At 39.3% G+C, this 24,233-nt stretch overlaps 1 protein-coding gene across 5 annotated transcripts in view; it reads left to right on the top strand.

Annotated features, from left to right (window-relative positions):
- The window catches only part of THSD7B (thrombospondin type 1 domain containing 7B), a 378,906-nt gene that overhangs the window by 297,427 nt on the left and 57,246 nt on the right, over positions 1-24,233 (top strand). For all 5 annotated transcript variants that reach the window (XM_068195171.1, XM_068195173.1, XM_068195169.1 and 2 more), the window contains exon 16: positions 5,083-5,261. In XM_068195171.1, coding sequence (XP_068051272.1) covers positions 5,083-5,261 — 179 coding nt within the window. The remainder of the gene's footprint in view (positions 1-5,082; positions 5,262-24,233) is intronic.

Here is a 24,233-nt window from a genome sequence, read left to right as displayed (position 1 = left end):
TGTTTTGTGAAATTTCACAGTCAGTAATCAAGTGAATGTGAATATTAATTGCAGAATGAATCAATTTTTTTTCCCCCTCTACTTTTGGTCTGTGTAATTAGAAACATTTCTCCTGTGTCACTGTCCACTCTGCTGCTCCCTAGTTTGTTAAAGGGTAATCCCTCCTGTCCCACAGACTCCAAGGGAAATCAGCAGTGTTATTACCAGTGGCAGCTGTGGTGATGCACAGAATTGTCCCTCTCACAGTAATGACCTTGAGTTTTATGAAGCACCTCAAGGTTTACTAACAAGGGTAGAACTGCTAGAAGTTTGTTAATTGAAACCATGAAATATGTTAGAGAGGATACAAATGAGTTTAAAGCCAATTCAATTAGAGGTGCATCTGTTTCCAAAGCTGCTGGAGAAATGTTTATTTTCACATCACTTTTAACCAGCCTCCTGGAATGCTGCTGGCACTGTTGTTTAACGCTGTGTGCAGACCTTGCACCCACAGAAAATTTATCCTTTGGAAGTGTCCCTGATGTTAGCTTGTAAATCCATGGATGTCCTTCTTCTCCCAGCACAACTCCCCCAGCCCATCACCCAGCTGCCTCCTCTTGCCTTGGCTCTGCTGGGTGGCACAGCAAAAATGGGACAATAAGAGTTTTTGCACCATCTATTTGTGCCTCTCTGACACTGGCACAGGAGGCCCAGAGAAGCTGTGGCTGCCCCATCCCTGGAAGCATCCAAGATCAAGTTGGACAGGGCTTGGAGCAACCTGGGATAGTGGAAGATGTTCCTGCCCACAGCAGGGGCGTGGAATAAGGTGAACTTTGAGGTCCCTTCCAACCCAAACCTTCTATGATTCCATGACAGCCACCAGACCATGGTCCTCACTTTATCTACCTGCTGTTGCTTTGTCTCTGGGCTGCACAGGAGAATTGAGGTGAGTCAGGGCTGCTGCATTGTGAGTCTGAGCCTTCCCAGGACATCCTGTGTGATCTGTGGGTGCTTTGTTTGTTAGGGACACTTTATAGACTCCATCTGTGGCTTGTTGAGCAACAAGCACACTGTTATTAATGAATAAATTGTAGTAAAATGAGCTGTGCAGCCTAGGTAAATGCATTTGTTCATCCCAGTACACTGACAGTGTCTCAGTAGAAAAACAATAGCACTTAAATGTAGAAAAGGCTTATTTGGTCATCCAGATCAATTTTTCCTGCCAATTCCCAGAAGCATGTTTCAAAGTGCCCACTTAAATAACTTAAATAACCTGGTGTGACATGTGTGTGTGCAGCTCCAGCTCTGTGGTGTTCAGGAGTCTGCTGTTGGCCCAGGTAGAACAAAGGCTCTCATCTGCTCTCTCTGAATTAAATGAGCTTTATTTTAACAGTGTTTGAGATTTTGAGGAATAATAATAGTAATAATAATTTTTAAAAGGAGGTTAAAGGAAGCTTCAAGAAATAATCTAAGAATACATGGAAAGCAGGCTGAACATGGCTGGGAAGTAGAGAACATCTTTTTCTGTGGAAGGTTTTGGAAACATAACAATTATTTGGTACCAGGTTTTACAGAGAGGAGAAAAATGAGGGATGTGATGGATGAGGGGGAAATGTAAGGATGACACTGACAAAATCAGCTGTGTAAACTCAGCCTTGAGTTGGTCTCCCAAGCTGAGCAACAGTAGCTCAGAAATGTTATTTACTTTATTCATGTTTTGTTATGGTAAGGATATATCTCTTGATAGTGGCTTGAATGTAGAGTTCTTTATTAATGGATTTTAATAGCACATTGGCCTTGGGGTTTTTGTTTGTTTAGTATTGTGCATCATGCCAAAGCTACAAGTTTTCTAGGCATGCCAAAACTAGGATTATTGTGGGTCTTTTTAGTCCCCTGACAACAGCTAGTTATTGCTTGGCTCCTACAGAAAAAAAAATATCCTGATCTCACAGGCAATGGATGAGCTGAGTACAATGTTATTTACTACTCATCATAAAAAGATAGCCATAAAGGCATTCTCTGTCCGGGCAGAGAGGGCACATCACAGGAACATTTCTGGAGGAAAATTTTGGTTGAATGAAATATTTGCTCTATGAATAAATACCTTAGTGTAGGATTAACCCCAAGTGGTTGGTAGAAGAGTAATGGCAGTCTGTGAGGAGAGCTTGAAGGAAAGTTATGTTCCCATCTTGATTTTGTAGCATTGCTCAGTATGGAGAATCGGCTTCCTCTGAACAATATGGAAGTGTAGTGCTCTGTAGCTGGCTAGTATTTGATTATATTTGATGTAATTAAGAAATACAGGTGAGGAAACTCAAAAAGGAATGAGCAGCCTCTTAGCAATGGGATGTCTTTGGAATTTCTGTGGTTCACTGAGGGATAACCCACAGCACTTCCTGGGGATGGGATACAGCAGGTTCTTCAGTCTTCACAGAACAGTCTGTGTTGGAAGGGACCTTTTAAAGGTCACCATGTGAACCCAGTGAGCTATCCCAGGTTGCTCCAAGCCCCATCCAACCTGGCATTGAACACTTCCATGGATGGGGCATCCACAGGTTCTCTGGGCAACCTGTGCCATCATTGAACCATGTTCGTTGTAAAATCAGCTTTCTTGTATGTAAGAAAGATTGTTTATTGTAACTTTTCCTTCATCCTCCTTATTTTTTTGGTAATCTATTTCTTTTTTTCTCTTCTATTTCTTTTTATTATAGATGTAGATCTTGAGCTGCCTAAAGACTTAGCCCATTTTACCTTCTCTGATAAGTTGATAACCCCTCTGACTAATCCTACTTTGAAACAAGGCACTTTCTTTGTTTCTTTTGAGAGTTAATTACCCAGGCTGTCACACAGCCCAAGGAAAGATGATATTTCATGTGATGGTGGAACAGAACTCTTTGGAGAACTGCCTAAGAAATGCTTCTCATAAATCTATCACGAGAAAATTTCTTTTACTTATCATAATGTATTATGAATTGCTTTGAGTGGCAACCTAAGCAGATGGAACAGAATATCAGTGGGATATTTAAGAGTTTTATTTGGGGGGAAAAAGTGAGTCTGTTTTAGAAATATTTGTATATGTGTGTGCATGGATGTCATCTCACTGAGGTGAGCATACAAAGTTGAAATATCTTAGACATTCCAATATCACTGGAATGGGTTCAGTCAGAAATAATTAAGATGCCAAATTCCAGTGGCTTTGGAGCTGCAAATGAAGAGGCACCACAACAGAGAGAGATCAGAGGCAGCAAAGAAAACCAGAGCACTCTGTATGGGCTCAGGTCTGCAGTGCTGGGGAAGAGTTACAGCGTGAGTTAGGTGGGGAATGATTGCAGCTGTCAGGCTGCGGGGTGGCCGCCGTAAAGAAACAGGAGCAGCACCATCACAGGGAATCAGGAGAGCAGAAATAGAGCAGCACTGAGCTGAAGGAGCTGTTGCTGCTGCTGTTTTTTAAGGCACTGTTTACAAAAGCAACATCAGTATTTCTTGTAGCTCTAGAAGGAAGATCTTTTCCAGCGGATGGATGCCTAAATAAGCCTGAAATCTTTCTTGATACTGACTTCAGTGTGAAGAGCAGGAGGGAGGCAGCTGCTGTGGGTGATGCTCAGGCTGTAATACAGTTCTGGTTCAGAGTGAGCAGCAGGCTTGGGCTGGTAATTCCAGCTTTGAATCAGAATACTCTCCGTGCCTCAGCCTCGGGGTTTCATGGTTGCCTGGGGCTGTTGTCTGGGGGTTTTGGACAGTAGCTGCTTCTAGGTTGAGTTTTGTTGTTTGGGTGTTTTTTCCCTCCGTGCTGCAGTGACTGTCACCTGGGTAGATGGGGGAAACCCTTCCTAAAAGAGTCACGAAATGAGTTAATTTGGTATTCTGTAGGTGAGGAATCAAGAGGGAGTGTTTGCATGATGAAAACCAAACAGAAATCAAGGACATAAAAATGAGAAACATCAGAACAGTGGTAGGGATGAAGTTCAGTTATTTCCATAACCATCATTGCCAGAGCTGTCAGAGGGATGAAGCTTTCTCTAATAAAGGCTGATCTGAGCAGCCACTGGCTTTCATGATCTAACATGAAATCTCTTTTTTGTTTAAATTAAAATAATACATACAGACATGACAAGCAGATAATAGGAACCGGGAGAGAATGAATGCAGCATGGTAAGTAGGAAGGTGCAGGAATTATTCCACACTGCCAACCCAGGTCTGGTGCCACTAATTCCCTGGAGACCCCCAGGGTTTGGCCACCCTCTACTGCTGTTCTGCACACCAAGACCTCCACAGCCACTGCTGAGCTCTGCAAAGTCTCTCTTCCCATATGCCAGCTCCTATAACAGCTGTGGGGTTGTGCCTTTGTGGAGGAACCTGTTGGGTTTTAATTCATGAGGTGCTGGTCCTGCAGATGTCTGGTGTTGTGATTTTAAGAGATTATGATCTTATGAGAGCTTTCATGTCAAACCAGCTTAAGGTAAAAGTAAAGCTTTAAAATGCAATTTTTGAAACCCAGAAAAAGCAAAGCATTTGGAAAGAGGTGTAAAGAGAACTTGTGAGGTGTGGGAAGCAGGCTTCATCTGCTTCTCCCAAGAATAAATCCCACACTGCTCCAGCTGGCAGGCAGGTCCCTCACACATCTGATGGGAGCTGCCAAGAGAAGAGCTCTGTTGCCTCCCCCATCCTGTGGTTCTCTCTGCTGTGGAGAGAGCCTGTATCTTTCTCCTGCCTGTGCCAACTCTGGAGATGGCCAGTGTCATGCAGAAGGAGTGCACAACTGGGCTGTATACTTAATTCTCCAGAATTTGTCATGGCCACAGTCTAATAAGGAAGGTAATTACCTCATGTTGGTGACCACCAGCTTCACAACAGGTACTTTTGCCAGCATGTGTCCTTTATCATCATTCCTTTTTATCTTTGGAGTAAACCAAGTAGAAATTAATTTTAGTCACTGCTGTTCTTCACAAATAATGCCATAACCTCATGTTGGATGGTGTTGTCAGTCTGCCAAATGCCTTCTCCTTAAGAAGTTCTTGTTTTGTGTTGGTTGCACAGGTCACATCAGAGGATGGGAGTTTGTGGGTTGCGGTGATTAAAACCTGTCTTAAATCTTTGGTTTAGGTTACATTGAAGAGCCTTGCACGGTCCCGTGTCCGTTTGATTGCAAATTAAGCGATTGGTCCAGTTGGTCTCCTTGCAGCTCTTCCTGTGGACCGGGGGTGAGAGTCCGATCCAAGTGGCTCAAGGAAAAGCCCTACAATGGAGGTCGTCCCTGCCCCAAGCTGGACCTCAGGAATCAGGTGAGCCACGTTCCAATAGCCGGCAGAAACCTCTGTGCTGTGTTTTGAGTCGGGATCCAAAGTTACTGTGCTGCTGAAGAAGGTAAAGATAGGAGTTATCTCTGGCACCACACCTTGGGTCACGTTTTGGAGGCAATCCTTGACCTTCTTGAGGACTGAGGGAGAAATGCTCACATATCAGCAGAATTTGACCTGAAACGTCCTATTTCTTATATGAATAAATTGTTATCTCCCAGAGCACAGGAAGCCCTGGGGTAATAATCCCACCTGGACAGCGTGTAGACATCAGAGAACTCAGATGTCATGGATAGGTTAAAAACTTTTTCATTCTTTCTGAGACTCTGGTTGCTGTAGAAACGTTTGTTAAATAAAAATTGCTATTTTTAGCAACATTTTACTTCAACACAGCCCAGGTTCCCTTGAACATTAATCGCTGTATATTCAATATTGAAGTATCCCATCAGAGGAAAATAATCTTTAAATTACTATTCTTAAAGGAAGATCACCATCTATTTAAATGCTACTTAATGCTGTATGCATTTCTGCAAAGTGCATCGTGATTTCCTACATTTGCTGATTAATTCTCTAGCACTAATTAACACTCATGAAGTACTATTTAGTTTTGTCTGCCCTATATTTCAAATTCAGCCATGAAAATTAATTAATAGGACAGAAACAGTCATGCTGAAGGAACTTCATATATATGTTATGAGGAATATGAATATGTATATCATACATATTCATTTTATATGTACATATACATTTTATATGTATAAAATATGTGACATGTAGAAGTATTTCAGTGGTATCATATGAAGATTTTTTTGGTGGGTGCTGGAGCTGGTGGATTCAGTTGTTTTTCTGCATAACTATTGCTGCAGCAGTCATGTCCTGGAATGCAGCACCACTTCCAGCTCCTGATTATGAACTTGCCTCATTTTCCTCACAGTTAATTTTATTTACCTGTGAGAAACTTGGTAAATACTCCTTGGATTTTTTTCCTTCTTCTTTTTCCTTATTTCTATTTGAAATTCATGGGAAGTAAGCTAACAGAAGCAGCAGGGACTACAGATATATAAAACTGCTATAAAGTGTATGTTGTCCATAGCTCAGTGCTTTTCTTAATAGATCAGACAGATCACCAGAGAGGCAACGTGAAATCCCACAGTAAGTGATAAGGTAACAATAAGCTCCTTTGTAATGAAAAGATACTGGGGTTTGTTACCCATAGACACAGCAGACTCCTTCCATTAATAGCAAACTTATTGCCATCATGTGTTGCTTATTCCCACACACATTAGAATTGCCAGTTTCAAAAGCCTTTCAGAGGATATTAAAGGAAAGAAATTGTTCAAACTTGGAAGTTATGTCTCTGTACAGTTTATTGGTGCACAGTGCTTGCAAAGTGCCACGGCTGGTATTAATATAAATGTGGTTGGTGCTTTTTGCCACTTACCAGGAGCACATGTCATGATCTAAAACCCACTGAATTCATTAAAGATTTTCTGTTGCAGGCTGTAGTAGAAATAACATAGAATTGTGTTTCTTTACGTTTGCAGCTTCTTGTTTTTCAAGGTGTTTTTTTGGTTGGTTGCTTTTTGGAGTTTTTGTTTCTTTCCTTGTGAGTTTTTTTTTTAGGATTAACAGGAGCTATTTCTAACTGATTTGGCACACAAATGGTTTATCTTCTGATTCAGATTTAAAGGATTGAGTGCAATTCTGTGTATTTCAGAACTTTTGGGGTAAGAAGAGATGGTTGTGCTAATAAGAAAAGTGGATATATATGTACACTTAGACATGCACCCAAATGCAAATGTTTTGCCTTCCTGAATGCTTCTCAATACTTTGTGAGCTTCAGAAGGAGTTTTGCTCTGCATTCACTGGGCTTGGACTTCCAGCCCAGATTTAACACACTGAGGTCCCTGGGCACGTTGCAGGATGCACAAGTTGCCTGCCCAGATGGTGAAGTAAATGAGCTGATGGCACTGCTGCTGAGCTAAGCTGGACACATACCATTAATCCACTGTCAGGCAGATTGCTGCTGTTCCCTCTGGTCTGGGCAGCTTTTAAATCCTAGAGCAAAGTTCTACAAATTCATTATATATAAAAATGTGACATCCTAATTATTTTGTACAATCTGGATTAAATACCTGCACTAAATGTTGGCTTTTGTTTGGTATCAGATAGGGGAAAACTGTAAAGCAGTAAAGCAGTATAGCACCATTGTGCTGAGTTTTACTTTCCAGTGGCTACTGTGTTGTGTTTTATGCAATTGATAAGATTTTAGATAACTTAGAACAAATAATTACTTCCTCCAGGTGCTAGTAGATTTCTCTTATGATTTCCATTTGATTTTCTCCAGTATCTTTAATTATTTTTGTTTTGATTATGGCTTCTGAAGTTGGTTCTTGCTATTGCTTAATCAATTGCTTTGGAAAACTCTCCATTTTTCCACTGTCTTATAATTAAATCCCTCAGTCACTTTGTGTTTTTTTCTTAAAGCAGATAATCTTTTCACCCTCTTGTTGTGCAGGGTGCTGCTAGGCTTTTTGGCAGACCCCTTTATATCCTTTTCTTCAGATATTTGACATAAATCTAACTATAGTGTTACTTGAAACACTATTTTAGCAATTCTTTCTTACCATTTCCCACCATGTCTGGAACTCTGCCAATACAGATACTCAGTAAAGCCACTGCTTTAGACAGAGGTACAATTTGCATGATCAAAAAATTTATTTTGTGAATATAAGTAGCTATTTCAGTCACATAAACTGTGTTGTAAAAGACTGTCCCCCAAGAGTTTGTCCAGTCACTGTAGTGCAGCTTGTTTATTAAGGATAGAATATTTTAGCAGAAATTTGATTTTATACAGAAATAAGGTATTACTATATAATAATAATAATAAATATATTATTATATAATGTAATAATAATATAAATAATTAATAATGTATTATATTATTATTATACATTTCATACAGAAATAATGGCAATAGTGGTCCCATTACTGCATGATATTCCATGGGGTTTGTGCTCCTTATTCCACAGAGAGTTTAACTCTTCTGGTGTATCTTGAAACCATTCTTTTGGATGTGTTCACCTGCTTGTAGAGCCTCTCAAGCAGCCCACTCTTTTTTCAAGAGATGTGAGAAGTAAACTCAGAGTTAGGAGAATTAATTCAGCTTTTTTTGTATTTATTCCTCTCATTGTAGGCGATGGACGAGGTTGAGCCCTTCAAGATTTTATTCCAGGCTGTTTTCTAATAGAGGTGCCAAACATTTGCATGGGCTGAATGCTCATGGTATTCTGATAAAGTCACTTGATTTTATATAGTCCCTTCAGCCTTAAACTCTGTCTGTTGCTGGCCTGTGAAATTAAAGGATAAATTACAATATCTGGGGGAAGAGATGACAGTATTTTAACGCAGCTCCATGTAATATGCAGAATTAATTTTGCCTTTTACTTCTGTTTGAAAATGGTTGAAGAGCTGGCTAGCTACATTTTGCTCCATCTCTTAAAGAAAATGGGCTTTGCATGTAGGGGCTGTGCAGCTCTGATCTGAGGATGTGATTGCTTCTGAACAGCTGATTGGATCAGGGGGTCAGCTGGCAGATGTTCTTGGCGGTGCCGTGCATGTTAAAAGAGGTGTAGCATTTACATTTTTCCATCCCTGCTCTTCTCTGAATGCACTTGCACAGCATGCAGTTGCTATTTAATATGTAGTTCTACATGATGAAAGGTTAAATATGAGTTAAGGGGGGTTTATCGCTTGAATATTCTTTTATAGGTTTTTAGGATTACTGTGAGAAAATGCATTTTATTTTCGAGACTCATGAATTCCAAGGATTATTTTTTTATTGATTGCTCTTATACATATTCTTGTCAAGGTTTTCCCTCCTTCTCCTTCCTCCCCCTCTCTCCCTCAGCCAATACTGCTAAAGGACAAATATCATAGCAAGTAGTTTATCCCCTCTATTTATGCTGTATATATTTAAGCAAACGTTTTTAAAGGATTGGGAGTATTTGTAATGGCAGGCATAGCAGGAGAAAAATGTAGTGTATTTAGAATGTAAACTTACTGCTTTCATTAAAATGAATATTTTATTCTTAATGACATTTTCTGGTGTTCACTGCAGAATATGAGAAATACAGACACTTTGCACATTAGAATTGCAAGTACTGCTCCTGAAATTGCATAGAGGAGTTTAAGGAAAGGAAAAAAGAGGGTGGTGGTGAGCTTACAGACTAGATCTCTCAGGTGTGAAGATGTATGAATTGCTGGAGTTTTTTCATAGAAAGTGGCTGCTTTAAGTCCACTTGCACTTCAGAGAAAACAGTTATTTTCAGCATTTTCAAAACTTTTAGACTCTTGTATTGAAAGTTAAGTTTGAACCCAGCATCTTTCATTGCTGTCACTGAATTAGCTCCCATCTAGTCCCTGGCTGGTGAGTTGCATGTGTAACCTTCTCCTTCCAGCATTAGGAATTGGCCTTCAAGAATATCATTAATAATGTATTAACTGTAAATGGCTCCTGCTGAAATCACTTCTTTTGTAATACAGATTTCTAATTTTCAGAAAAGTCACTGAACTTTTTGAGGCACTCAGAATCCCTTCCTCTCTGGATTTCAGGTGCCACTAGTTCATTCCTGAGCCGGTGTCAGTCCATCAGCTGTGTCAGATCCCTTCCTGTGCCATGCAGGAAATCATCTGTCTTACATTTTTATCTGGCTCTATCAGCACTCATGTACTTTAAGTGCAGCCTAACTTCTGGAAAAAAAAAGATCCTATTCTTAATCTCAGTTTTACCTTCAGAAGATCTGATTTCCTCCCATTCTGCCTTAAAGGGAGGAATTACAGCATAAACCACATCTGTCCTCTGATTCTAGTGCAGTTTTACAGTATCATAAAAATGACAAGTTTTTTTGCCTGCTGCACTAATGTGGCAGAATTTTCAGTGTCAAAAAATAGCAAGAACCTCCTGTTTCCCTTTACACTTTTCTTGCTGTGACTGGAAGTTTTGGTACTAAACTGCAATTTAGTTTGTTAAATGAGCAGAAGTAGGAGCCAAATCTGAGCAGCCTGAGCAGTATCTCACCTGCCTGAAGTGAGTTTCCATGTGGGTGGGTGTTGCTTCACTTCCTTGGGAAATCAAACCAGTTCCCATGTTCTCCTCCAGGAGCATAACCCTGTAGTGTCTACTCTAATTCTCAGCATGTATTAATTTTATATTCAGCTTCAATAGCTATCCACACTTGATTTTCATTCCTCCTGCAGGTTTCCTGTTGAGTAAAGAGTCATATAAACATATTTTCACAATTGCCACTCATAAAAAGCTTTAGCTTCAGGAATGGAGCTGTTTAACAACTCCCTCAAAAGTACTTTTTCCTTGGCTTTTTTTTTTTCCTAGATAGCTTCTTTAAACTTCTCTTTAATAAAAAATCAACTTGATGTATGGTGTAATGCTGCTTTCTGTAGTTGTGAGAGAATATTTGCACTTCGTGAAGTTAAATGTGTTACAGTGTCAATCTCCTTTCTGGCATTACTTTCAAATCCATAAAAGTTAGAAGCCTTGTGCTAATTAATTAAACTACATTTTTTCTGCCTACTACAGCCCCTACCAAGTTTTTAATGAGATATATACCAAAGCATGAACTTTTTGTTTAAATGAAATTTATGTGTTTGCATCTCTGGAACTAGGAATGGAACATAATTATTTCTGATTCAAAGAGAGCTCCCTCCTATGTTTGTTGTTGAAAGGAATATTTATTGTTTAATTGTGATAGCATTTTGCAAAGTATAGGAAAAGGCAGGAATTATACCTAAAGTGCTCTGTCCTGATGATTTCTTGCAGAGGAGACGGAATTAAATTGGAAATCAGCCATAGAAAGCTGGGTGGCCCAGTGAAGAAAATATTAGCATTTCACCTAAGGAACTGAAGTTCAATTGGTTTAGGCAATACTTTTTTTTTTTAAGGAAAGGAGTGTGGTTTGTGCTGAATCTCTGGTGGACAATATGTCATGTTGGAGGACCTGCAAACCGTGTGTGCCATAAATCAGCGTGACAGCATCTAACACTGAGACTGAACTTACTCTTGCTTGTTTTTGTCTTAGGAGCAGGAGAACAGGAAGGATTGATGCCTTGGTTATTCCTTGGCAGCAGTTTTAATCTTGGTTTGGTTTTTTTTTTCTCTCTCTCTTTCCTCTTTTTAGGAAGTTGTTTTATTTCTTTTCTACAAAGTTTTGTGATTTGTTCTCAGTTTGTTTGCAATCCTTAAGGAAGGGGAGATGCTGCATAGCAGTTAAAGTGAGGGCCTTGCTTCTGTTCTAATTAGAACAAACCCAAGACTATTCAGAACAAAAAATGTTGGTACATCTTCACCTTTTCATATGGTAAAAGATGTGAGAAGGTTATTTGTCATCTTGCATTTTATCACACATGATTTAGTCTTCAGAGAGACTAAATTACACTTTTGGCAAGTCAAATGAAGATTTTGACATGTTTTCCTTTTTTTTTTTTTTGCTCGCTTTCATAACTCCTTTTAAAAATTAATTTCCAAAATATGATCTTGTTGATTGCAAAAAATTATTTGCTATAACACAAGACGCAAATGTGGAAATTTCTTTTGTTAAAGAATCTGCACCAAGTCATGAAATTCATGAGAGTAATTTATAGTTCTAAGAACCTGCCACATAAAAACCTCAAAATTTTTTGAAGTGTGAATGCAACAAGATGTTGGATAGGAGTGTGTTGAGCAGGAGGCAGCCTGGATCTGTCCAGTGTAGGGAGCTGCTGTGTAAATCTGAATCACGGCGCAGAGCATCCAGCAGGAACAAAGGTGGAGCTGAGCTGGTAAATGAGGTGCTGGTGTGGGCCTGATTTAGCATCTGTTACCACCAGAAACCAGTGTGAGGCTGTTGGCTGTTAATGAAGATTTTGGTCGCTTCTTTCATTTTGTTAGTGGGCAGCAATGTCTTCAGAAGGACTGAATTTTCTCATAAATATCTAGCAAAATCTGTGTGTCCCCCGTTTAAAGCTGACCCCATTCCAGTGGATGGCTTTATTCCTGGGAGGAACAGGAGTTTGTTAAACATGGTCTGACTCACCTGCATGCTGTGAATATAATATACCCTGAGCATTCAGAGCAGAACATTTCTATTTTTCTGTCTCTCCTTTATGAATAAGAGAGAATAATTGGAAATGAAGTTACTGCTCAGAGAGGGAGAAGGGACATGAAGATGTATGCTGTGTGAATTCATCTGTCAGAGCTCCTGAGCAGCCAGGAACTTTCAGGTGCCTCTTGCATGATGGTCATTAAAATAACCTTGGTTTTGCCTCTTTTAAAGTATTTAATATTTTTCTGTCTCTGTTGCTCTGTCTAGAGCAGTTCTCATTGATTAATACTTAACAAGTGTTAATATTTTTTCTGCTGCAGACATTTCTTGTGACCATTGCTCAGAAATTATAACCAAATGGTTTGTTGGGTTTGCTTTGTTTTATGCTCTGTAGCTGATTGATAGATTGAGAAATGGACTTCATTTTCTTTTTATGTTGTATAATTGGTTTCTTCCTCCAAGACAGCAGAATAGAAGTGCAGATGACCTTCTGTCCTCCTCTTGATGTCCCCCCACATGCCTGGAAGGATTGTGCTGGGTTTGCCATCGGCTAAATGTGTGCACTTGAACCGCAAGCTGAGTACATGAATTTTGCATCTTCTTTAAGTGACAGCATCAAGATCATCAGCAGTACCAGATTGCTGGCTGGAATATAAACCACTCAGAGATTTCAGATTTCAAGGCCCAATTACAGCTCCCTGAGTGGTTGTCAAATACAGCTCCTGTGTCAGGGCTCCTGTTTGCAAGGGCTCTTTGACCAAAGTCAAAATATGCTTCAGTCACATTCAGGTGGGTTTGGGGAGGGAAAGGAAAAAATCGAGGCATGTCCCCTGTACAGCAGTCTGGGGCTCTCCTTGCCTCCTGAACTCCTTGTTTTAGCAGGGCTACCAGGAAGAGAGTTGTGAATACGAGTTTGCACAAATTCATCTAATCCTTCCTTGTTATCTGTACATCATGACACATTTTTGAGTTATAAATACGTGTGTTGCAGACTATAGCCACTACTAGAAAAAACAAAGGTGAGCAGATTTTTATGTATGAATGAAATGCCAAAGGACAGATTCTTCTCCTCCAATAAGATGTATATTCTGTCCATTCTAATTTTATTTACTGCTTCTCAGTGGAGGATTGCATAAATCAGCAGTCCTGTGCAGTTTGTTGTGATTTATTGCTTAATTAAAAGTTATGAAGGCTTTTAATCTGTCTATAATTTATATTATTTTTGAGTCAGCTGTTTCCCATATTGTAACTTAACCAGGAAACTTGCATCCTTTTATGAAGGGAGCATTTTGTGAGCCCTAGGATTCACTAATAGGTGTGGTGCCATAGTGGTGCCAGATTGACTTTGGAGTTCAAACTCAGAGCCAAAGATAATTAAATATTAGTGCACTTAATAAAGTTTCTCCAGCATCAATTACAGTTTGATGGCAAATGGAGTCTACGTGTTTTTTAGAGTTACAGATTAATTTTAAAAGGGATGAGACTCATGTGTGATTTCACAATGAACAGATGTTAACCACACATTAATAATTTAAAAAGCAGGCTTAAAATGGTTATGTAGATTTTAATGGAGGATTAATTTGGTTCTAGTGCTGGGCCACATGTTGTTGTCAAAACAAAAGTTTTAGTGTTTTGTTTTAGTTTGGTTGTTGTGGGATTTTTTTTTTGTTGTTGTTGTTGGTAGATTGCTGCTGTGGTTTTTCTGTAATTAGAGTTATAACCAGCATACAATTTAAAAACAGACTCTTCATGAATTTCTATTGAAGAATGAAAATACTATAAAAAATTAAATTTTTGTACTGATAGCAGGGTGGCTGGCTTGAGAGAGAGCACTCATCTGCTTTAAACTTCAGTAGGTTTGTCTCCCTCTTTCTCAAAGACCTTTATTATTTGAAAAGACATGCTAGTTTCTCTAGCAAAGCTTTGTCCATCCTGGCATTGTAGCTTTCAGGTAGAAGGTTTTGAGGTCAGCTTGGATTTCACTTCTGGCACAGGTTTTGGCAGCAGTAAGGGTTCCCTTTAGCTGTGAGGCAGCCGCCCTCTGTTGGCTAGCTCAGCTTGGCTCTGGTTTCGTTTGTCATCACTATGGTGGCATGGATGGGAAGAGCCTTCCCTGAGTCCCAGCTGTCAGTGCTGTCTGAGACCAGTGGGGTTCTTCCAGGAGCCCCCCTCTCCTCCTTGTGAGGTGTTACCAAACACTCAGCTGCTCTTAACCTTACTTTTAAGTTTTTTCCTACATAACTTCTTATGTAATTACAGTGGTGGTGCTGAATGGGCTTCATTGTTTCTTAAACAAAAAATTCGTTCCTCAATTTGTTTTTTTTTAAGACCCTTTTCTTTGAAATAATATTTTAGAATCATTAATAAAAACCATTAAAGTGGTTTGCTATAAAATCAGGTAGAAAATGTTGTATATCACATTAGATAAAAACTGTAGACGTTTTTTGGGTAGCCAGGAAGATTTTTATCCAGGCTATTCTGTAGGACTTTGAGAACTGGACAAATATAAGTTAGCATGAACTTTGGCCATTGGAAATGCCAAACCAAATAATATCTGTCAGCTTTGCTGGTCAGTCTCCACTCAAATTTCAATATCTGTTAAGTTTAAATGTCCTTTATGCTCTTGTAAGTTAGATTTAAATTATTACTTTGAATTTTAAATTATTACTTCACTAAGGAAAAGTGAGAATTTTTCCTTCTCAAAGTGACATTATGAGGTTCATGAACTTTCTAATTAACTACCAGGCATAAAGATACTTCATTCTTGTTCCAGAGATTCTGAGCAAAAAGAATAAGGTGGAAAAGGTTTAGCAGCCTCTTCTAAGCAAGACTTTGAAAAGGAATGAAGTTCTAGTCATATGCTACTTTTGTAATATCTTATTGTATATATATTTAACTGGTGAAAAGAATTAGTGTCTGTTTGATGATGCTTTTATGCAGTGTTCTATTTAATACATGGAGCTCATGTTTTTCCTTCAGTATTAGAAGATCTTTGCTCCTCAGTTGGTGCTCCCAGGTCACACAGCTGCAGTGGTTGGACATTCCTGAGTTCCCTCGGCTGGTTTTGATTTTAAAGGGAATGCCTAGTGGTCACTATGTCCATCATACGGCTCTTTAACAACGTGCAGATTTTCAACATTTCTTAAAATAAAGCCAGTCTGTTTCTTTAATTTCAGTTCTGTGTACTCTCAAGTGGCCATGTGGAACATAGGTTTTTCTTTCTGCCACTTCGTAGCCAGCATTTCAGATTCTGTGGGCACCAATTGTTTTTTTAATGTTGCTTTTCCCCAGTTTGTAGCTTGGTTTTGAAGTTTGGCAATAAATAAACAGATCTGTGTTTGTTGGAACACAAACCAGTGAGTACTTCAGCAACTGGAGTAACAACAGATATTCACTAGAAAATCCATTGGAGAAATCAGTCATGCTTTGAGTTTATCTTGTTGAGAAAATGGAAGTACTTGGTGTGTTCAAAGCAGATACTACTCCAGTGATCAGCAGGTGGGCAGACAAAACAGGCTTTATGGAGAGTCTCACAGGTGAGTAAAACTGTGAGAAAATATTAATTTTCTATTCTGCACGTTCCCAGAGTAACCACTGACAAAACAACTGGCTTTTTTGAGAGTGAGATGTGTAAGATTGTATCAGAACATACACAACTCATTGGGCCTGAGAAATGAAAGTCATGATTAAACTCAGTTGGATTAAACATTTGCATATAAAAGAGGTTTTTCTTAATATTCATTTCAGGTCAGTGTTTGATAAATGACTCGCAGATTTTCATCAGCATTCTCACGTCTTGGCTTTTGCATAATAAGAATCCTCACAGGAGTTGTATGCAAACAGCAACATTTCAGCCTAGTTACTTATCACATAGCAAATTCAAAGTACAAGTTGTATTTGGGTCATATCTGCATGCTAACCTCAGAAATTAATCCCAGCTAGAGTTAGAATAAATATTTTTAACCTTACTTCTGTGTTTTCACCCTGTCATAATAATTTAGCATATCAGGGTACCTGAGAACTTGGCAAGGTAAGGGAGCACAGATGATTTCTGAAGTCCTTCTGATGACAGATTTATTTTTTAAAAAAAGAAAAGATTTATTTGTTTTGAAGTAAAACATTTATTTTAGGCAGATCTCTTTTAGTCTAGTGATGCTGATTCTATGAACCTGATGTCTCTACACCCGTATAAAAATTAATTTAGGATTAAATCCAAAGAATAATCAGTGCCTGACAGGCATTGGTTTAAAACTGAGGATTGAGACACTGTTCTTTCAGTTCCTAATGATGTTAAGGGAGTTACTTCCTCTCCATTCAGAGCAGCATCGGGCAGCAGTTCTTCCCACAGCATCCTGTACCAAAAGGCTGGGCTTGAAAACCAGCTGTGAGAAGTTTGGGTGTGGATCCAGGCTCTTCATGGCTCATGTTCCACCTCCATTTTTACTCCCCATGTGTGCCCAAACCAGTGATCAGCTCTTGGTGGGTGGTGGGACGTGTGCTCCAGCTGCTCCACGTGCCTGCTGGACGTGCTGGCACTTCATGGCAGCTCCTCACTCCTGGAACATTCCCAGAAATCCCTGGCATTTGGTGTGGCAGCAGATGCAGACACCAGCTTTATGTCCTGTTTTCCACCCAGTGTTTTTCTAACTACTGTGCTGTTCCAACCAAATGTGTCTGGCCCAACTCTCATCATTTAATTAAATAAAGGCAAATTCCAATTAACTTTTAAGACACCTGGAATTGGCTCAGCATTTTTTTATGAAGCAGTATTAATTTAAACAATATTTCCCTTTTTCTGGTCTATTCAGTGAAGGTGAGACCTTGGATCCAAGTTAGATGTAAAGCCCTAAAACGTGGCCTCCCTACAGAATAGTCAATCATTCCATGTACCAGGAATTTTCATGTTTTTGCTGAATTGTGATCCAGTCTGCAGAATGGGCAACAGATGACATTTAATTTAAACAACCAAAAGACAATTTTTTGGCATGAACTAATGTTTATCAATAGAGTTAATAATGAAAGAAACAATCAGTCTCCACATGCTTCCCTGAAATGTGACAAATAGTATTTGGAACACTGTTGGAGTTTCATTTAAATGGTGAAATGAGGAACACTGTTTTTTTTTAAAAAAAGGGTTCATGTGTTGCAAATGGGAAAATAAACAAATGTTTGGAGCATGTCTCAGAGTCACACAAATATGAGATGCTCTCAGGATTGTATCGCAAGCATCCAAGGGAAAGGAGTACTCTTCCCAGAAATTGATTACAGCAGAGCCAGGTGAAGCCAGAATAACCTGAGATAACGTAATTCTATTTAAAGTAAAATAAAACTATTGTCAGAGGTCTGTGCTCTCTGTTTCTTTAGTTTAAATTCCTTCTGTTAGAGTCATTTCTCTCCATTGTGCTTTGGAGAAAAGACTTGTTTATATTCAGTTCTTTTTACTTATATTGTATTACTTGCAATGTGTAAATAGATTTTGTTTAGGGGAAACTCCCACTTTTCAGTTTTACTATATGAAACTGCTACTGGTTTTGTTATTATGTTTGATGTGTATAAAGGTAACTAAGTCATGGAACTTAACCCATCCTTCCTAATTTGCTGGGAGGTAAATTCTTCCCTCAAATAATTTTTAAATTTTCCTTTAATAGGCCTTTTCCCATTTCCATTAAATTCGATTGATTAAAATCCTAGTGGCTTGTATGGAAACCAAAACGGGGCCACTTCTGTGATGATTCCACATGGCCTTGCTTGGTTCCACAAATGAACCTGTTGCAAACAGCATGGATTGGAAAAAAAGCATTTTTCATGTAAAGACAGTTACTAGGAGCAAATATGTTGGTTCAGTGTGGGTTTTTAAAATTATATTTTGTAACAAACTGTAAAAAATTAGTGTTTATCTTAGTAGCTTTACATTAGTCATTGCTTAAGCCAATTTATCTTTTCTTTGATACCCCAGAAAACCTTTTAAGAGCTGCTAAAGACAAAACCCAATTCATTACCTACTTGCAATCAAAGATCACTTTCTCAGTGGTCTTGAATTTAATTTGCCGTTAATTCGAGGTTTCATTAGGATAATTGTCTATTGGTTCACTTCTGTAATTGAAGGTTTGCAGGAAAATTAATGTGTGATCAGCCGAGGGAGAGGAGAGGTGTCACTGCCCGTTCCAGGCTCACACATGAAACACTCGTGGTGTTTTCACAGGACACAGCACTTACCACAGTCACAGAAGCTGCAGGCAACTGTATTTTCCAGTTGAAAACATTATTAAGTTTTGCCTTGGCATTGGGCAGATGATCTGCATTACTTCTGAAAGCCTGGCCCATCCTCTCCTGTTGAAAATCATTCCCAGGCTGAGTGGATGGGTATTTTCTTCTGTCTCATCTTTGCTGAAGTTTCCATTAGTGCTAAAAGCTCTGCTGTCTGGTATTTTCTTTATAGGAAAAAAAAACATCTCTATTCTCTAATGATAAGAGAGAGATCCCTTGCAGCTTCCTGTCTCTAGACATTTTGAAACCTTTTAGCCACTCCTTGCAAAATGTAAGCTTCATTCTCAAAATTGTTTTGTTTTTCTTCTGCATTTCTTTGTGTGTGAATTTGGGAGATAAAGTGTCCAGATTTGTACACACCACACCAGAGGGAGTCTTAGCAGGGCTCTGTAAAGCACTGGTAATTGCATTCCACCTTCTAGGGAAATTCTAAGCTAAAACCTTCCTCAATTGCATTTTTGTCTGGTTTATTTCACAGCCACATCACATAATGTTTCATCTTGTGATTCTCCCCTGTAGTTTCCCAAGGCTGATTTTTGGGGTGTTTTTAGTCTGCAGATATGTGATCCATGCTCTGTTCTCCTGAACTGCAGCCTCTCTCCCACGTTCCAGTCCAGCTCCATGTGGATCATGCTCCACACTGTCCCACTCCTCTTGTATAAAAATGTCATTTAGCTTCTCTCTTCAGTAAAATTTTAACAGGGCCATAGCTATTTGTGTGCCAGTATAATTGGTGAAATATTATCCAAGGCTGGCTGTCAGAGCATTCCCTCAGCAGTGATGCTAATAACTTCCCTCCAGCCTGACGTTCCCCATTTCATGCTGCTGTTGCTGTCCTACCTCTAGCCATTTCAGGCCAATTTAAAATTTCTGTACTAATCCCCCATCTTCAATTTAACTAAAAACTTCCCAGGTGACAAGACATTAAAGCTTTCCCAAAAATCAGACTGCCAAGATCAATTTAATTTCCTTTCTCTGGAAATTGAGGGGTTTTTCTCTGAGAAAAATGTCAGATCAGTGTGCCTTACCTATATTAAATCCACGTGGTATTCCCCCCCAAATTCTTTTAACTTCACTGGCTTGGATTATTCTTTCCTAATTAATTGTTCTAATGCTTTGCTGCTGCTAAGTGTAGAATAAAGGGCTTTTAGTTGCTCTGATAACTTTTTTCCTTATTAAATATAGATGTGACATTTATTATTTCTGATTGCATGATATTGTTTGTGTCTTGTTAGATTTATAAAACTTGCTACCCCACATGAAATTTTGTATGCCAGTTTATTCACTAGTTTGGATGGAGATTACTTAATTTCTGGAGTTTTTTTTTTTCCCCTTGAGCTTTGTGTTCATCTCAACCTTGATACTTTGATTACCATCATTGACATCAATGAGAATTGGAGCATGTATTCTTGTAGTTTGGAGTTACCTGCTGCCTTTGGTCTGCACTGCAGTGTAGCAGCTCTGCCCCTGTGCAGATTATCTCTTCATGCAGCATTTGTCACTTTTCATCACTTCTTTTAATAACTTCAGAACAGCTCCCTTGTCCAGGCTGTGGCAGCTGTCCCTTGCTGCCTCCTCTGCTCTCCTCCTCTGCCCCTTCCAAACCCTAAGGGTGCTTTCTTCACCTCTTCTCCCTCATCCCTGCAGGGCTTGTTCTGATCTCCTCAGCAAGAGAGCTCTGGGCACGCTGCCTGTGAGTTTTTATTTCTGACTGAGATGTGGGTCCCGGCAAGTACCAACTTCTCTGAGTGAAAACCTCCAGTCTCCTTCCCCTGGCAGATCTTCCAGCCTCATGATCAGTGACTTCCCAGCTGGATCCCTCACTGTGCACAAGTTGCCCTTTTGAAGCCAAGAGCTGAAAATGCCAGCCTGTCTTTTCTAAGGGTTCTGCGAATGCTGGTGAACACTTTTAATTTGGAATTGTCATATATTCACTTGCTTCAAATATATTTTCATAACCAGCTCTTTCATTCCTCTTCCCTAGGAGAAAAAAAAATCTGAAATAGCACCTTGTTTCAGTGGCTGAATGAAACTGTCAGTGACTGGTTTTGGGAATATCTGATTCTAGTATTTTTATTAGCAGCATTTGTTCTGCAATAAATGAGAAGTCTTTTTTTTAAAAAATAGTGGCTCAATAACACTGTTTTCATATTAAAATCTCTCTCTAGAGGTCTGTGGTGTGTTGCTCAACAGTATTATCACAGTGAAACCGTCCTAGTGTTACCTTCTGGTCCTGTGACAATTTCAGCCTGGTTTTGATAAACTTCGTCAATAATTTAATTCACTGAGTCTCATTTGCCTTTCACTCTGGTGAATCTACATGTCATCAGATAAGTCCCTTCTGATTTACATGTCTGTAAGAAGAAAGTTGAGGTAGCTACATATCATCTTTATTTGAAGCCTTACAGAGCTGCAGTGTGCTGCTTCTCAGCAGGAAACACAAACACTTGTATTTGCTTCCTGCTGCGTGAGTTGTAATGTTCTAGGAAGAGTTTAGATTTTTCAGTAGAACAACTGAAGTATTTGAGTATGAATTTTGACTTACAATATGTATGTATGAGTATATCCACAGATACACACATAGAAGATGCTGGAGAAAAAAAGAAATTATGAGCTAAGTTGAACATAGGCTGTGCACTTGTTTTAATTAGCCTCTAAATGCTCGTTTATGGCATAAATTCAGTAAGAACTTCCAGTAGTCAGTTAGAAGGAAATACCCATATAAGATACTGAGATGTCTTAAATCCTGTTGACATGTGCAGAAATCAATAGAGCACTTTGGTTTGGTTGCACAGCTTTGCAGAAACTGAAGTTGCCCTCCTCCTCTGGTACTGCCCTTTAGTCAAGCATTTGGTCATGCATTCACTGATTCTGCGTTCAGTCTTGCCACTCTTCAGCCATAAACACAAATTTGAGTATTCAACTGCAAGTGCCTCATGGGAAATGCAGAGATGTTTAATGAGTGATTGATGTTTTTCACCTTGTAATTAAATGTTATCCGTGAATATTTGTTCACATGAAAAATAAATAGGAATGTATGATGTTGGCCAGCAGGTCATTGCGAAAATTAATGATGAGAAAAATTTTCTCAGAGGTGCTGTGGAAAAATGAACTGCACATGTTAGTGGCCTGGATGCAAGTACTGAATACAGCAAGCAAATAGAAATATATATAAATTTATAGGAGAGAGTGTAGAAAAGTTTAAGAAGAATTTTCAGTCATTAGTTTGTCCTGTTTGCTGGGAGCATTCACCTTTGGATATGGTAACTTTGAATTCAAAGGTAATAAAGACAGATCCTCATGAACAGTTTTGAAAAAGGTCTTTCAGTTCTCAGTAGTGCAAGTCTAGGAAAAAAAAAAAACCTTTTTCCTGTTGGAAAATACCACTGTCATTTTTTTCCCACTTAATTCCCAGGCTGTAGGATGTTGAAAGGTCAGGCTTGATGGACTCATTTGGGAATATGTGGTGTCAGAGTAGAACAAAATGGACACTGTCGGTGGAGGTGTCTCTGTTCTGTCTCACCTGTCTGTCTGTCCCAAATACACTTAAATGACAAATTATCTGCAGCTGAAATGCTGGTCCTGGCTGCATATTTATTTCACCTCTGGTCTTCTACCTCAGACTGTCATTAGCCAGCCCAGTCATCTGGTAGAGTGGTGGGTTTCAATAAAGACACTCATACATTAAATTCTAGCTACACCCAGGTAGGGCTTCGCTGCTAAATGGCTGTGACATTCCTGAAGTGAGTGCTCCAGACTGGATAACAAGTTTGAAATAGGAGAGACCATGATTATGAAAGTGCTTGCTAAATCGTCAATGCGCAACCTAAGAGTTACACTTCTTTTATTCCTCAGTTTAAAGGTGCTTTGTGGGACTTACTTCTTCTCTAATCAGCTGGTAAAAGCCATTTTTCAGAGGAATATTCTCTCCTTTAGAAGAGACAACCTGTGTATTGCAATGTTGTTTATACTGACTATTAGAGAAACATTAAACTGTTTTGCAAAGCTAATGGATATTCCCTGATAAAATGCACTCAGATCCTTACCCAAAAAGCACTTGAGAAAATCTGATCAGCTCAGAATGGTTTAGATAAAAAACTAATGAGCGTGAAGCCTAAGTAATGACTGCCAGGTTGGGCTCATTGTTTGTCTGGAGCTTTGGGCTAAAGAGGGGCTGTTTATATGCTCTGCAATGATGGCAACTTTATTAAAAGTAGCATTGTTTTGGTCCCAGTACAAATATCCAAATTCCCTGGACAACTGCCTTCTTTTTTTTTTTTTTTTAATTTGAAAGTAGTTTTATTCTTTGTGACTCTTCAAAATTAGTGAAGCATTCTTCTGTTAGTCACATAAAATCCACTTTTTATTAATGTGCATCAGCTCTTACCCACAGCCCAGACACTTCACCATAACACAGAAGGGGATAATAGGCTGAATTATCCTTAAGCAATTGCAGTTGTAACTATTTCATGTCTTATTGTGGTATGTAAATTTGATTCTTTGCCAGGTCCCATGGACATATCTTTATTTTGACTACTGGAAGGCACAGTGGGATAAATGGATTAAAGTAGAACTAGCTCTTAGCATTATTTCTTATCACTTTTATGGTAATGTCTTCACTGACGTAGTTGCTGTATGCACACAGAAGGCAGATTTCTTTCCCAAAAGTGGGAAACCCTATCAGTATTAAACCAAATGTAAAAAAGTGTAATAAACCACAAAAAGTGGGAAAGGATCAAAAAGCAGTGAAAAAGATGGTAGTGCAGAGATTGTTTGGTCGTTCAGGTTAATAGCTGACACAATGGGATGATGATGCTATTTTTGCCAGGTTGTTTTTTGAAAGAAAAAGTACAGTAAGTAGCAGCAAATATTACCAAGAGTTGTGCAACCAAGATGTGTCTGAGTGGTTTTGGGAGGGAGAGGTGAGGCTTGCAGCAGGAGTGGATCTCGAGAAAGTACTGAGAGCTGGGGAAAGAAATGATGTTTCATATTAATTCCAGTTAAGTATTCCAGGAGGGTGCCATAGAGAAAGGTATAACAGAAGTTCAGCCGTGAGTGCTCCTCAGTGGTGTCGTTGATGGAGCGAAGTGGGGACAACTGAAGTGAGGGAGAGATGAGCTAAAATAATGTGTTGACTGGAGAGGAACGCTTCAGCTGTGACAGCCTAAGTGCTGGTTGAAAATGAAAGTTGAAGCCATGGGGGAGATAAAATTAGCTGTGGACAAGGGAGGGAGAGAAGAGCAGGCAAGTTGAGGGATGGCTCCCCTGTGCCCAATAAAAATGAGGATAAGTGGAAGGAGCAAACTTATGAAAGGCATAGCAAAGAGACAGCTAACTCCTGCTCTCGGTATAGTTATTCCTTGGTGCGGTATATATAAAAGGGGATGTAACATCTTTGCATTAGAGACCAGCTTTTTTTGTTCTGTGTTTGAACCTGAGGCTTTTAACACCTCACAAACACAAATCACCAGAGAGGTGCTCTGGCAGGAGCACTACATCTGGGTGGTGAGTAGGGCACCTGCTCTTACCTGTCTGCTCAACCTGGGAGGGCAGTTTTGGATGGCACTTTGTGCCTGCTGATGGTACTGCCACT

Source organism: Anomalospiza imberbis, chromosome 7 (genome assembly GCF_031753505.1).
Source record: "Anomalospiza imberbis isolate Cuckoo-Finch-1a 21T00152 chromosome 7, ASM3175350v1, whole genome shotgun sequence".
NCBI classification, from domain to species: Eukaryota; Metazoa; Chordata; class Aves; order Passeriformes; family Viduidae; genus Anomalospiza; species Anomalospiza imberbis.
This window is presented reverse-complemented; position numbering and strand designations above follow the sequence as displayed.